We start from the raw sequence: 14,791 nt of genomic DNA on the forward strand, positions 1-14,791 counted from the left end.
TATCACATTTCTGGCACATGGACACTTTTCTTCGGAGAGCGAAAGTGTTGGTCGTAAAATTACCAGCGCCAGCCGCCATTCCTTCTCCCTCGGGGTTGTACAGTTGCCTTCCGGCAGTTGCGTTCAAATGACGCTGCTTCGAATGCTCAAGTTGACAGACGACTCAATTGGAGCGCGAAAATATGTTTAAAAATAAGGACTACACACCAGTGAAAAGACAACTCCACTTACTACTTTACATCAACTACAACGGGACGGTATTGCCATACGGATTAATTGTATTGGTCACACAATTCGAGCCTTAGCAAACACTTAGCTTTTAATAATCTTCTGCAATCTTTCTGAAAATTCTCAGTTACTTTTAAGAATGTCATTAATTCTTCAAAAGTCTCATAATAAACGTGGTTTAGTTTATGCTTCTCTTCTTCCACAGAGACACACATTCTCAGAGCACATTAATGTCACCCGTAGACGTTGTTATTCATGTTGAAGGTGTAAATAAACAGCTGATCCTAAGGCGTACCAAAGTACGCCGAATAATTCAATCCGATCGTCAACATAATTCCAACCGGCAGGAGTTTGTCAACAACGAAAATTATGTGCATCCAGCCATCGTTTGTGGGTCATTTATCGTAACGATTACGAAACTGTTTTTCCTGTCGTACCCGGCTAGAAAGAGAAATATTCCACACCGGACAGATTAATGCTGCGCTGGCCCCGATCTCAATGTTTGCTTACATTTCACGACGATCTTTCCACCGTCGCGGAATGAACTCTACCATATACACGCATAGTTTACGATACAAACAAACGGTCAAATCGACCATGTCCGGTAGCATCCGGTAGATAGCGCGACCCGTAAGAAAACGATGTTGTCTGGAAAAATCTTCCCTCGCATCAATTTCGAACAACTAAACGGGCAACGGGGGACACGGGAGAGGAGCTTTATTATTGACGACGATCAACTGAAATTTATCACCAACCGGTCGACCCAAAACCCGTAAATATATCGGCCACAGCATCTGCACCCTTGTTTACTGAGCACGTGCATTAAAGCTATGGATATTTCACACTCAAACTTCAAGCGGTAGGCGATCACGAAACAACAATTGGGAAAGGGGGAAGCAAGAAAAATCAAACATGATCTATTTGGATCGCAAATGCCTATGGGCACGCGACTATTTCCTTTGCATATAGCTGCAAAAACCCACTACTCTTAAACTCATTTTTCATTTCCTCGATGGACTTGCTGGGTTTTCTCTCTGGAGAGAAGTAAAAGATGATTTATGTAAAACATCTCAAAACATGCAAACGGCATACGGAATACGGACCCAGGGTTCCAGATAAATCATGAAGCATAAGACGACGGCGCACGTGTCTGTCACCTTTGGCGCATCGAAATTGCCTAGATTAACACCCGTTAATGGCGGAGGCGGCATACATCACCGGACTGAATCATCGATGCGTGCACGCAAATACATTCCCCAATTGCATTGGGGAACGCAAAATCATAGAACCCCTTGGAGTGTGTGTGTGTGTGTATGTGTGCTGATCTTCCTTAAGACTTCACCTACATGGACCGGACCATTTCCTGCGTGGGTAAGGCAAGCCGATGATATAAAGGGGGCGCAAACTCCATGATTGATGATGACAAATCGATTCGCACGCAAATGACCTGCCACTGTACGAGACCGCAGCAAACCGTCACTTTTGGGCGGGTGTATATGAAGATAATTTTGTCATCTATCCTGCATAGAGAGTCTGCATTTCCACAGTTGCAACGGTCCTGTTTCGGTGGCTAAGCGTTGATACGTGGAGAGTTTTTGGTCTCCGGATGTTGTGGATTTAATGGTTTGTAATGGATTTGACACAGTGACCTGAGTCCTCTAGCTCCTCGCTCACATTTTTAGTATAATTCGCGAGGATGAAAATTGTGTTCTGAAGCATTTAAAACAATTTCAAAATAAACCCCAATGCTGTTCAAAGTATTATGTTACTTAAAAGTTGTGCCATGTAACGATGATAGCAAAAATCCAGTGTATCAAAGAGTTGACATCGTAAGTAGATCAAGTTTAGTAAGACAGCAATAATATAACAAAGATCACCAGGCAACCTCTCTGATGCTAAAGAAGCTAGAGTATTTCTTGAGAAGTCTGGGTGATCAGTAATCATCTAAATATTAAATAGGTTTACAGTGGCGTGTGATCTTTGCAGTATTCCTTCATTCCTTCAATTGAAGACCCACAACGCTCTGCTACAACACAATTTCAACGGTAATAAAGACCTATCAACCAATAGCCTGAACATCCGGCAGTCACAAGTGTGTGTGTTTAACGTCACCATTCCCAAAACAAATCTAAATCCCTCTTTTAAAACAAACCATTGTAAAACAAAAGCGGGGAAACACAACCTCTCTTTTGTATTGTTTTTGACGCGACACCTTCTCAACCGGGACCCACATTGTCCCACATCGCATTAGAAGAAGATGAATGCATCAACACCGTCCGGGAAATAATCCAACAATTTCTTCTTCATCCAACGTTGATAGTTTTCCTTCGAGGAATTTCTCCGCCCATCGGCAAGTGCCGAATATCTTCTCGGTGACAACGACGAAGGCGGCCACGGAGACGAAAACGACGACAGGCAATTAACGTATGTGTCCAATAAATTAGCACCCGATTTATGTATTGAGACGTTAACGGTCGAACAGGCGCATAGTGCACCTATCGATGCAGATGAAAGCCTTGGGGATCGGTTACCCGCCAATGTGTGAGACCCAAATATTCTGACGCGCTTGAGAAGAGGCATAAGTACATCATGGCGTTCGCGGGATGTGTTGGTGACAAGTGATGTATCTTTTTTTCTTGGTTCTTTCGTGAGCCATGATACTTGCATTCGTGCAATCTTTAGGAATCTGTTTTCATTTTCAACTGATACAGGTTGTTTTGTACACCATCCAACCAGCGTAACGTGATTCATTTGAAGCACGAGGTAAAGTGTCAAATAAAAAACGTGCAGGTCCGCAGTGATTTAAGTGGCTTAAAGGTTTTATGCGAATTTTGGATAATCTGTACATCATACCCACGTATTATAAGGTAAGAAGCGTTATTATTGCTCTCTCTGGACGATGCTTACCAGGTAAAGTCTCTAAAGGTGCTATAGGAGCTGGCAGGTGATGGCGGAACGACACAATCGTCCTCGTGAAGAGTTGACGGTGCGACATGCTGACTCGCCGACGATGCACTGTTGATCAATGTCAGCGATGACGGTTGGTGCTGATGCTGATGATCTAGGTGCCCATTATGGCCTGTCGTTATTCCCGCTTTGGTGTAGGACTTCTGCTGCACATCGACCAAATTGGTGCTGCTGCGTGCCCGCGGACTACTCGCACTGCTACTGTCGGAGTCGTGCTGGTGTTGTTGATGGTGCTGCTGATGATGGTGTTGCACCCCACCGCTTGCTTTCGACACCTGTAGCACACTCTTCGATCGTCCGATTTGGCCGCTCTGCAGTGCATCCAGCGAACGATAGCAACGATCCAGAAACCGCACCACTTCTTCCATCACGGCCCGGTACATGTGTCGGCTGGAGTCGACCTGTTGAAGAGAATACGAGATGTTAAGTGCACAAGTCTCCGCTCATGAAAGGTCACATCTGTTGAGGTTAACCGTATATTTATGGAACAAATTTACTGAACTAAAGTAGCTGAATGCTGAGTAGATAACCATGTCTGCCATTTAATCCAGACCAATTACTGGATTACAACGCGCTGTTCCACGTTCTGGATTTATGTCAGAATTTATGAATGCACAGCATTATTAGAAACTCATCTCGAGTTTTTGAAGATTTCTATGTTTTGAATGCTTTGGCCATCATACATATGTAACCGTCCTACATCAGTCTCCACTTAAACATCGGCTTAAACTTGTTTGTCTCCCTTTCTTCCCCAATCAAACAACAAACCTAACGCAATTACCACTATTTTTACCTTTCGTAAGCATGGGATTTGTTTTTCGACTACTTCAAGCGACTTCTTGCTTCTTCCCCCCCCCCCCCCCCTCCCCGTGTCTTTGACATGCCATGACGACCACGGAATAACATCGAGCTAAAACATCGGAGAGGATCAAAGTCAGCGAAACGGACCCATAATGTCGTCGCCGTCGCCGAGAAACAAACACCAAGAATAGATCCAAACAACCCAAACCAGCAGCAAAACGCATCACAAATATGACGAGGGTAATGCTGAGAAGCCATTACACACCGTTAGCGCTACCGGAATAATCTTTGCATGGTGAAGAACGTCTCGATTTTACAATGACTCGTACGCCGGGTGGTTTACGGTCAGGAACATGTTTCTAACACCAAACAAAGATATCTCTTTGTTTGACCTAGTTAGGGAGATGATGATGAGATGCGCTCTTAATGACTTATTTTGGTCCGACATTCCTCTTCCAAAAACCAATGATATAAATATGTTCACAAATAAAATGTTTGGAGAGGATTATCAGTAATTCATAATTGAAAATTTAAAAAATCCACTCCTAAATTCTAATAGGATAGACATAATTTAATTTGCGGTACATGTCACATCAATATTGCCGATTGTTATTTCGCACAGATTAAAAACCAATATATATTTCTCCCGTGTGTTGTCGTCCACTTAATCATTGATACACAAACCTGTCACCGTTGCATGTCTTCCGATGGTAAAACCAGCGCTCCAAAATATCTTTTCGTCGACTTTTTGCCAACTATCAAATTTACCAACACGAGAAGCTCTGTGTTCCATACTGTCGCAATAGCTGCCGATCAGTAATTAAGCATAAATGGAGCAGAGAATCGGGAGCACATTTTTCCAACGGTGTCGCCGTCTGTCGCAGCATCGGCCGTCTCCATCAGTCACGGCTAACGACGTCGAGCCCATCAAGGTAATCGGAGGCAAAAGTGTGATGATGAGAAATATGGTACGTGATTCGTGATGGGATTGCGGGCGTTTCAACGTGCTGTGCGCCGCACTTGTGCTCGCTCCGTTTGACTTCCGTTTGCGCTGGAACAAGGATACAATCACCGCCATCGGAGACCGGTCGACATGTTCAGCTGCCAAGATTTCCACTACCACTCTGCCACAAAGAACTTGCACTCATTGCGCGGGTGGATATAGAGTGTACGTTGGCTAGAAGCGCGTCGATGAACCTCGACCCGCACAAGTTGGGTCTGGCGACTGGCGAAGGTGGATTCGTTACCCCGACTGTTGCTAGAAACCATCTGTTCCACCAAATCAAACACTAACTGTACATCAACCTTACCGCAACTCGCACAACAGATACATTCCAGTGATTTACGAACTTGCGAAAACACTTAATGCGAATCCGTTCGCTGTTAGTCGGTCGGACAGGGTTGCAAGTGAAAAATTGACACAAATGCCCTTTGATACAGAGCGAAACGCGGCAACGCAACAACTACACGATTTGGTACGATTGATGTTTAGCTTCTGACTTGACTGATTTGACTTGAAGTTGGGAAGGCAGTGGATGAGATCATCCGAACGTAGGATACGCACTACCGAAGGTACGCTCGTTTGGAATGCACATGCAGAGGCTGATGTAATGCAAATTGTACAAAATTACATCGTGGAGTAGTTTGCCATTGCATGACAGAATTCCAGCATCTATGTTGTGGTTGTTTTGGTATACAAGCATAGTTGCATAGATTTTATCTACTATCTGCAAGAAAACATCTTCTCGCATTGTAATCTCCAATAGTTCAAATAGCAAATAGACGCCAATCAGTAACTCATTATGTCGTTTTAACTTACACAACGAGTATATTACTACTGTTTGATTCATTCTACACATCGAAGTGTTACACTGTATCAGTCATTTACCCACAACAGTTCCCGCTTTATGCGAATATTTTGTACAAGAAGTCAACTGTAACTTAAAGGGATTTAATGTTTAAAGAGCCACGCATACCATTACCGCTAAAGGGTAACGAAAACTCACGAATAACTAGATGGCTGCGATAATAGATGGCAATGGCAAAAGGCAAATCCAGCAATCTAACCTCTAAAATTGTTCCCCGATGGATTCAGCCCCCTTCATATGCAGATATGGAACTGTAAACAGTGCAGCGCTAATACCCTAGACCAGGTCCAACAGCGTCTACCAACAGATGCCGATGTTGACCGAGATGGTCAACCGACCGTTGAATCACTGAACCGCTGCAGCTCCGGCAAATGCTCAACACGCTCTGGGGACAGACATCATTTTCCCACCCTTTCACCCTTCGCCTCTCGTTGTTACTGCGATAAATGTCACCGGTTTAAATAATGGATTCATTTGCTACTACTGCTGATGCCCAATAAAGCTACTACTTTTCAGGTTGGACCCTTGCGAAGTGCAATTGGGAGTACAACATCGCACAGGTCGAATATCACTTAATCTGTATCGTGGCTTTGTCGCCCTTGGTCTGAACGTGACATCTCTTTGGTACCGTTCCTAACCTCGTCAATATACCGAAAGCCCCCTAACCTTAGTCTAATTAACTACGTCACTAATCTACGGTGGCAAAAATGATGGATTTTCTTTCCACGCATTTGGTCACGATGAAGGGTCCAAGCTTAATTACGAAATCCTATTGCTATGTAAAGCTATGTCGTTGCATATCTCGTGACCAATACGACTGTTACAGATCATTACTTAGGATAGCCACTGGACTGCAAACACACAAAAACATTGCACAAGGGCTTAAAGATGAACACGACGTTTTGTAATTCAAATCAATACGAAGGGTTCGGGTACTTAGCCATGGCTCATTATTGATTGAATTCGTTTCGAAACAAAGTATTACTCTGGAGCAGTTGCTTTTGGATAGCCTAGTGACAGTGTTTAATTCATTTGATTCGTGAGATGAATGTGGTTAATCAATTATTTAGTTTTATTACATTTTTCTCATTCCCTTAAATTCCGCCTTACTTGTACTTCAGTTCAGTGTACAATGCATTCTGATAACGATTTACTTACCTGCTTTAATTGCCATTGTAGCGTTTCGACCTGAGTTTGCAGGATCACAGATTCAACACTACTGTAGCTGCCACCGTTCGGAACTCCCATGCCCAGTGTTGACAGGCTGCCGGATCCGCCACCATTGAGTATGCCGTTGATCACATAACCGTTTCCTCCACCGCTCGCTATGCTAACAAGCCGCCGGTTTTCCTCAATCAGGTTCTGACATTCCTGAAACATTAGAAAATAAACATACAAGATTGTGCGTTAGAAGAGATTACAACACAGGAAACGAAACAGTGAGCAAAAAGCTGCTGCAAATATTTGATTAATGTTCCTCATTTAGAACCATTCTGTTGATAATTTTATTTCCTAACTAGAATTAACTGTACTCCACTGTTACCTCGAAAATTTCGTAAAAGCAACACGAATAAGACAGATAAACTTGTAAGCCAAGCTCGAGGGTCACGTTCTTCACAAACTTTTCCCAACCTCAAAGAATCTAAGTTAACGAATGGCAAAAAGAGAAGACACACCACACACAAGTCGCACAAACAAATTCCCAACCGGACACACGCAATGTTTCCTTGCATAACTTCAAAGCAGAGACCTTAACCTCTAAGGCCACACAAGGCACACGCTTAGCAACACCGATTCGATCCGTACCGTCATCGTTGTACCCGTGAATAATTGAAAACTCTTTGTTTGTCTAAGCATGACATCCCACACGCACCAGTTTTATCCACATGATAAAAAAACGCCTCGCACATTAGGTCTTCCATTTGTTCTACCTGCAACCGAATGCGACGCGCGTGAGAGTTTTGTACATGCAATGTGCTTGCAAACTTCGAGAAAATCCGCACAAATTTCAATTACTGCTCACCGCAGCAAATCTACGGTGGTCGGCCAGTGTGTGACAGTGTTTGGCGTCGTCACGCTTGCCGACGGAAATGACTGCAACAAATTTGCATTTAATGAGCTTACCGGGCCGCATACGATTGATACTGCTCTTCTAAACTATCTCGCACACGCACTGCAAGCAGATCAAACTCATGGTTGGTGAGGTAGAAAGGTGGAGGAAATGTGATGCTTGTGAGGAGCAATTTGATTTGTCACCTTAGTCTGAACACTGAGGTGCAACAAATCGGACAAATGACAAACTGTCCACGATCCACAACTAGAGGTCGAGTGTGAATTTTAGTCAAAATGGCAAAAAATTAACTCCAAAAAATAAGTCTGAATACGAATTCAGTTTGAAACAAAACTGTTCTAATTCAAGTTACTGTAAGATGGACAATCATGGCAGCACTTTTGAATATACAACTAACAGTATCTATGAATCGGGCAATCTCTAATCCCATTTAAGGATTGTACGTCCGAATTAAGGAAGTCTTGCCGTCCATCATGTGTCAAGAGGAAAGAGCAAGTGTCAGGGATCTATCATTTAGAAGACTGCAAACGTTCACAGATCGATAGTGATTAATTACTACAAATTATAACATTTCCGCAAAAGCAGTACCGAATCACTCAAAAAGACCAATCTTCTTTTGACCCTTACTTTATTAGGCAGAAATGTTGTCCTGTGTCGAGGCATTTTACTTAAAATGTCCTACATTTAAATCGTCCACAATTAATTAGCTCTTCATGCACTTGCATTCCATTCTTGAAGTTCATCGTCGTTGCATAACACTCCCGCCTTTTGCTCTTTTATGTTTCTTCCGTTCGTTCACTTTTGCTTCCTTCTACGCGAAGAAGGCTATCACTGCCAGCCGATTAAGCAATTTGTCACCTTCATGGCAGCTGTCATCCATTATAAGGCGGAATACTTGCATCGCACTGAGAGAAGCGAATGGAACAAATTACAAATGGAGAACATACGGAGGTTCTCAACTATGTTTACCATGATTCAAAAAGTATAATCATATGTTTGTCAGTCTAATGGTGAGCTAAAACCCACACTATCATCACATACACCACATCCATCCACCGTGCAGTCCGATGTGTTAAAGACACATTGCATAATTGCAATGTACCGTGACGGATGCAAATAAAAGGGAGTTTGCAGGAACAAGAAAAGGGAACAAAATTACTGTTTTACTCATTCTTTCGCGACCTTTCTCCCACGGAAAGACGAAGAAATCGTCGTGCAGCTCTCAAGTGTATTGCACATTTCTCACTCCTTCCCTAACATACCTTCTTCTGCGGCAGACTATGGATACGTGTTTCGTTGGATTTGTCCACGCACCGTAAACATGAAATTATTTCAATTATTTACCACAGGAATGTGGCGCCCATTCTCCTCCTTCTCGCTCTCTACGCCCCGTTCTTTCTGTCTAGAGGGGCATATTTCGGGATTCTAAAAAAGAAATACTTCAACCAACCGAAGAGACCCAATTCGTACCCCCAATGTGACGGGGGAAAACACCTTTCGAAACATGTAATTTCACGATGACCTTCGATGGGCTGAAACAATGAGCCGTTCTTGTCAGACTGGCTAGCCCCAGCAGCGCACTTTCCCGTCCGTTTTCGCGTGACTTTCACATATCATTTCATTTCCGTGAAGGTAATATCTCCTGGTCATACACATAGTCACACATTCATGCATCTCGCTAGACAAACCCAGCAATCTGTCCAGTGTAGCTATCTATTTGCTCCACCTTCAATTCCGTCAAGCGGTTTGTCGTAAATTGAGGGGTAGGTTTTGTGACATTTCTCAACGTAGAATTGATTTTCTGATTTACCCTGAGGCACAGCGCAACACCTAACCCCATCAGCGGGGAGATGGTGTAGATTGGCACGAAGTTCGATTATTATGATCAACACCGATACTAATACGATCGTTCCCAGGTGAATGGTGAAATGTAATGTGGAAAAGGTGATGTGATAGCAACAGGCAACCAAAGTTCCAAATGACAATTCCTAGTGGAGATATCTCGCCAACGAAAAAGGTTTATCATTGAAGTCATCTGTAAATACTTGAATGATGGATTTATTGCATGATGCAGAGTAATGGGTTCAGCATTTTATCTATTTCAATGCTAATGGAAGGTTTCGACAGGAATTGTATCGATAATACGTGAATCGCTAGTCAACGATTCTTATTGTGTGTCATAACACGCGGTATTACTTAACGCCGTTAATGGAATTCTTCATCAAATAGGACAACTATTGTACGAGACAGTGTAAAATGTACTACAGACAACGAATGACATCTGAGTAGATGTTTAGGTATTAGATTTAGTAAGATATGTAATTTGTAAACAATTTTATCCAAAAGCCACTGCTTCAAAGGAGATGATAAACGTGATCATGGTAATTTTAAAAAAATGGCTCTTCTAAGGTTACGCCGACCAGCAGGTGTTCCGCAGGGTTCGGTTCTAGGGCCTACACTGTGGAACGTCACGACGATCTTCTACGTCTAGAGCTGTCCGGGAAGCGTGCGGATATAATAGGATTTGCGGATGATGTGGCGTTCACCTTTATCGGAAGGGACCCACAGGAAATCAGCACCCTTGCTACGAGGAACCTGAAGATGATCGAACGTTGAATGGACGGAGTGGGTCTGAAGCTGGCTGATCAAAAGACCGGCTTCATGATCTTCTGGACACAGAAGGTTTGTACCAAGGCATCGCGTATCCCGAATGCCTTGACCGCTCTGATGCCGAACAAGTGTGGCCCCAAAAGCAGCAGCAGGAGAGCCCTGGTTAACGTTGGGAATAGCATTGTCTGTTACGCTGCTCCATCGTGGGGACAGCCATTTCTACAGAGAGACATTCATCATACCACCGTTCAGAGGACGCACCGCACAGGAGTCCTGCGAGTAGCCAGCGCCTTCCAGACGGTTTTCTACGATGCAGCTTGCGTGGTCGCAAGTACTATCCCGCTAGTCCTCCTCCTAGAGGAGGATATCCGCTGCCATGACGATAAGGTAGCGAGGGGATATACTGGACCAGACATACGAAAGCGTCGCAGAGAGGAGACCATGAAACGCTGGCAACAACAGTGGACAGCCGGAGCAGAGCAGCAGGGATCGCTAGGGATAAAGACGAGTAGACTTATCCCCGACATTATGTCCTGGGTAAATCGTAAGCACGGAGAAATTGAATTTTATCTCTCTCAACTCTTTACAGGGCATGGGTTTCTCCGGAGCTACTTCGTCGAGAAAGGCATCCTCGACGGCTCGCTAAACTTCCCGGTGTGTGAACACGACGTGGAAGATGTCGACCACGTAATGTTCCACTGTCCACGGTTTGCTCGGACCCAACAAAAGATGCAGCAGCAGAACCACACCCGCTTGACGATGGACAATCTGGCGGCGGAAATGTGTGCCATCCGCGACACATGGGAAGCAGTCCGGACTGCCGCTCGGACCATCTTCAGAAACCTCCAAGTGAGGTGGAATGAGGAAAGTTCACCAACGGCAAGACTGAGGCGACAACAACGACGGCAGAATACGGAACGAACAAGGCAGCAACAGCTGCCGCCGTAACCCCCACATCCAACTCCTAGACTCCATACCTGCATCCCCGAAAATCGTTTTCTGTTGGATTCCGGGCCATTCCGGAATCAACGGAAACGAGAAAGACGACCAACTTGCCAACGATGGTCGGCTCTGTCCTGACGAACCATACAACACCCTTTCACGCCTGGTACACCACCAGGCACAACGTAGACCTCAGCAACAAACTCCGTCCTATCAAGCACAACACCGCTTCATGGGAAGATACCGAATCCAGCTACATCCAACGAGTCCTTTCCCGCCTTCGTAAAGGTCATACCCGCCTTACACACTCCTACCTCCTAGAAAAATCCAGTCCTACACTCTGCAGCTTCTGTGGTGTTGACATCACCGTCCGCCACATCCTCACCGATTGCCATGGATAGACGACACATCGAACCACCTGCCGACTAGAAACTGATGTAACGACAAACCTATCACCCGACAAACTCCAGCAGAACCGCCTCATTAGATTTTTACGCATCTTATACCAAGAAATTGAAGCAATAGTTTAAACTTATCCGATACCATATACCATAATCGCAATAGTTTTTCATAATATTTAAGCCACATATACGATAGTTTTATATTAGATTAAACCATCTTTTATATACAGTAGAGAGGCGAATGTAGTCTCTAAGACTCAAGATGGGACAGTCAAGATGGGATTTGAACCACAAAACCACTACACCACTCTCGCCGCCCCAAATTAATTTTAATGTAACTAGATAGTTCAAATAATTTTTATGAGTTGAATCACTTTTAATTAAGTATTAGTACATTTACTTGATTTTTGATAGGTATTCAAACTCCAAAAGATCACATGAGTTAAAAATGAACTGATATTCAATGTCATAACAGTAAATACAGTAGATTTCATTTGTGCTGTGTGTTAAAATTATATCTTGCAAACATTGCTCAACGGAAAATATTGAACAAATCATACCACAAAACCGGCCCTTTTTCTTCCAATTTTAGAGCCAAACACAAACGCCAGATTTAAGTTATTTACTCTAACACTATTATAACATCATCACTTTCTGCTGATCTTGTGCCCAAGTGTGTAACTTTACACCACTGCTCGAGGGACGCCGTTACTGAAGTTGGCGATCGACCAACACAAATACACACCCATCGAATATTTACAGTCTTTCTAATGCACGAATTGAAAAAGCACAACCCTTGCGACGTGCAAACCAAACCGGAAGATGATGGTTTCTCTTGTCGGCTACGGGGTCCAGGATATGGCTGCGCCGATCTCCCAGCAGGAAAAGTGATATAGTACAGCTTGGCTGGCAATAAATTTTTCACCACCGAACGGTCATCCCCGGCTTCTTTCTTCGTCGCTAGGTTTACGTGTGGCCCCTTTTCGCGGTACGGTTCAAGGGGCCGTTGTAAAGGCAATGGCCCGAAAGCTGTTGCCTGCCGGGGAGTTGAGGCTAAGAGTTGCTGAGAGGATGGATTTTGCCACGCACTAATTTGCACGATCGCTGCTCAATATCGGCGAAAATGGTTTGTTATTCTGTGCTCGTTTGGATACCATGCGGAAGCATACGTTAGTCCGTAATTAGAAATGCGTTCGAAACCTTTCCTGAATCTGAACCGGTGAAAGAGAGGTTCAAACCAACCACATCAAGCTTCCCGTGGAGGTGACTGTTACAGAACACTTTGATTATTTGGTGTGCTATTTAAGTAACAAAAATATAATGGCTGGAAGAAACCGTCAGCCTAGAATAAATATATGAAATATTTAATTTTCTATTTCCCCTGATTATCTTCAAATATGATGTAGGCAATCTCATTAATACCACTGAAACGACACTACTCATCGTACACATCAACAGAAAGGTGTGCTCTTTCTGCTGATAGCATCCAACCGGTAAGCCAACCCACTGTCCGCAAACTACCGGGGAAGTGTAAATTACCAAGCGCATTTAAGATATTTTGTAAACAACTTGGATACTCCTTCTCAAAACGGACCTGGACCGTATCGCAGTTCCATTGCATTGCAAAAATGTATATCATACCACATTCCACCGCTGTAACACCCTTCAGCCGAAGCTTGTACCTCTTGCAGCAACGATCATCGTTACATTCCAACCCAACACCTCATGTTTTACAACAACACCAACATTGTTCTGTATACACCGGCAGAAAGGTGTGCTTTCTTAAACTTTTAAGTGTACGGTAAAGTTTAATTGCATCTATTTGCATATTTTTAGAAGAGACATGTTTATCGTCAACACTTTAAACCACCAAACAAAAAATCTTCTTCCATCATAAATCGACAGCTTCGATAGAAACAGAAAATAAGGTACACACCCTAGAACACCCCGCCGCCAAATGCTACACCAGACGGTTCTCATAAACTACACGTTTAACACCTCAAAAATGCACTTATGAAACCACCTCACCACCAACATTAACACTTCTTCTGTCCCGTACCGTTGTGCGTTAATCTCATCGCGCGTGGTAAAGGGGTTTCGGTGCGATTTATGTCCATCGATGAAAATGCGGTACGACCATGTTGACAACGAAACCGTCGGTGGCAGGACCGTTTGGACCTCGAGCATATGGCCAAATGTAATAGCTAAACCTGTGCGAGATATCGTCGTGTCACACACTAATGCTTTTCCCGTCGAGAACAGAGGCGTGATAAAGCGATGCTGATCTTGCGGCAACACAACACCATCGAAACTGATCCTCTCCGTGCCCTCTTGAGCATATTTTTCCGCCAGCACAGCAGCGATGGTGTCGAAAAAAAGGCGCAACAACGATGCAACGATGCACCAAAAATAGTATAACGGATCCAGTTAGCCAACCACTACTATTCGCGCATCAACGGCCGCACCACGTCACATCACACGGTAAGGGCCAACAAAAGGCGAGGAATTCGATCCATGACCAAAGCGGATAAGACTGCTACCATTTAGACATCCAAAATGGACGATTTCAAGGCATGTTATGGCGGCGCTAGGAGATTGTCAGTGTCTAGGACACACACAAATGATTATCTCCTGCAACCGCAGCTGGTGGTTGACCGGTGACTGGCAAGGAGTGCTGAAGCTTGTGGCGTAATATGCCACCGATTGCTTTTACGGATGTAGGCAAGATTTGGTTGATCTACTTTTAGATGTTTTGCCAACGAAGAAATTCTTATCGTGTAAGAAGAAGTCGCATCTGTCTGTTGGCATTTGTGTAACAAAATACGCACAAAAGACTGGTCAACATTGAGGCTATTACATAGAATTGATTGTTAATTTGATAGGATTTAATTTCACACATAAAA

At 43.8% G+C, this 14,791-nt stretch overlaps 4 protein-coding genes across 4 annotated transcripts in view; 3 read left to right on the forward strand and 1 right to left on the reverse strand.

Moving 5' to 3' along the window:
• Positions 1-14,791, forward strand: part of LOC126563399 (ribonuclease kappa) — a 443,719-nt gene that overhangs the window by 428,532 nt on the left and 396 nt on the right. The gene's annotated exons all lie outside the window — the stretch shown is intronic.
• The window catches only part of LOC126562237 (dolichyl-diphosphooligosaccharide--protein glycosyltransferase 48 kDa subunit), a 532,174-nt gene that overhangs the window by 401,097 nt on the left and 116,286 nt on the right, over positions 1-14,791 (forward strand). The gene's annotated exons all lie outside the window — the stretch shown is intronic.
• LOC126563559 (dentin sialophosphoprotein-like) overlaps positions 1-14,791 on the forward strand; it is a 490,635-nt gene that overhangs the window by 380,058 nt on the left and 95,786 nt on the right. The gene's annotated exons all lie outside the window — the stretch shown is intronic.
• LOC126561596 (uncharacterized) overlaps positions 1-14,791 on the reverse strand; it is a 103,851-nt gene that overhangs the window by 1,807 nt on the left and 87,253 nt on the right. Inside the window, exons 3-4 of the mRNA XM_050217841.1 lie at positions 7,023-7,235; positions 3,136-3,596 (exon numbers count right to left, since the gene is read on the reverse strand). Of these exons, the coding sequence (XP_050073798.1) occupies positions 3,136-3,596; positions 7,023-7,235 (674 nt within the window). The remainder of the gene's footprint in view (positions 1-3,135; positions 3,597-7,022; positions 7,236-14,791) is intronic.

The sequence above is a fragment of the Anopheles maculipalpis genome, chromosome 3RL, assembly GCF_943734695.1.
Source record: "Anopheles maculipalpis chromosome 3RL, idAnoMacuDA_375_x, whole genome shotgun sequence".
NCBI classification, from domain to species: domain Eukaryota; kingdom Metazoa; phylum Arthropoda; class Insecta; order Diptera; family Culicidae; genus Anopheles; species Anopheles maculipalpis.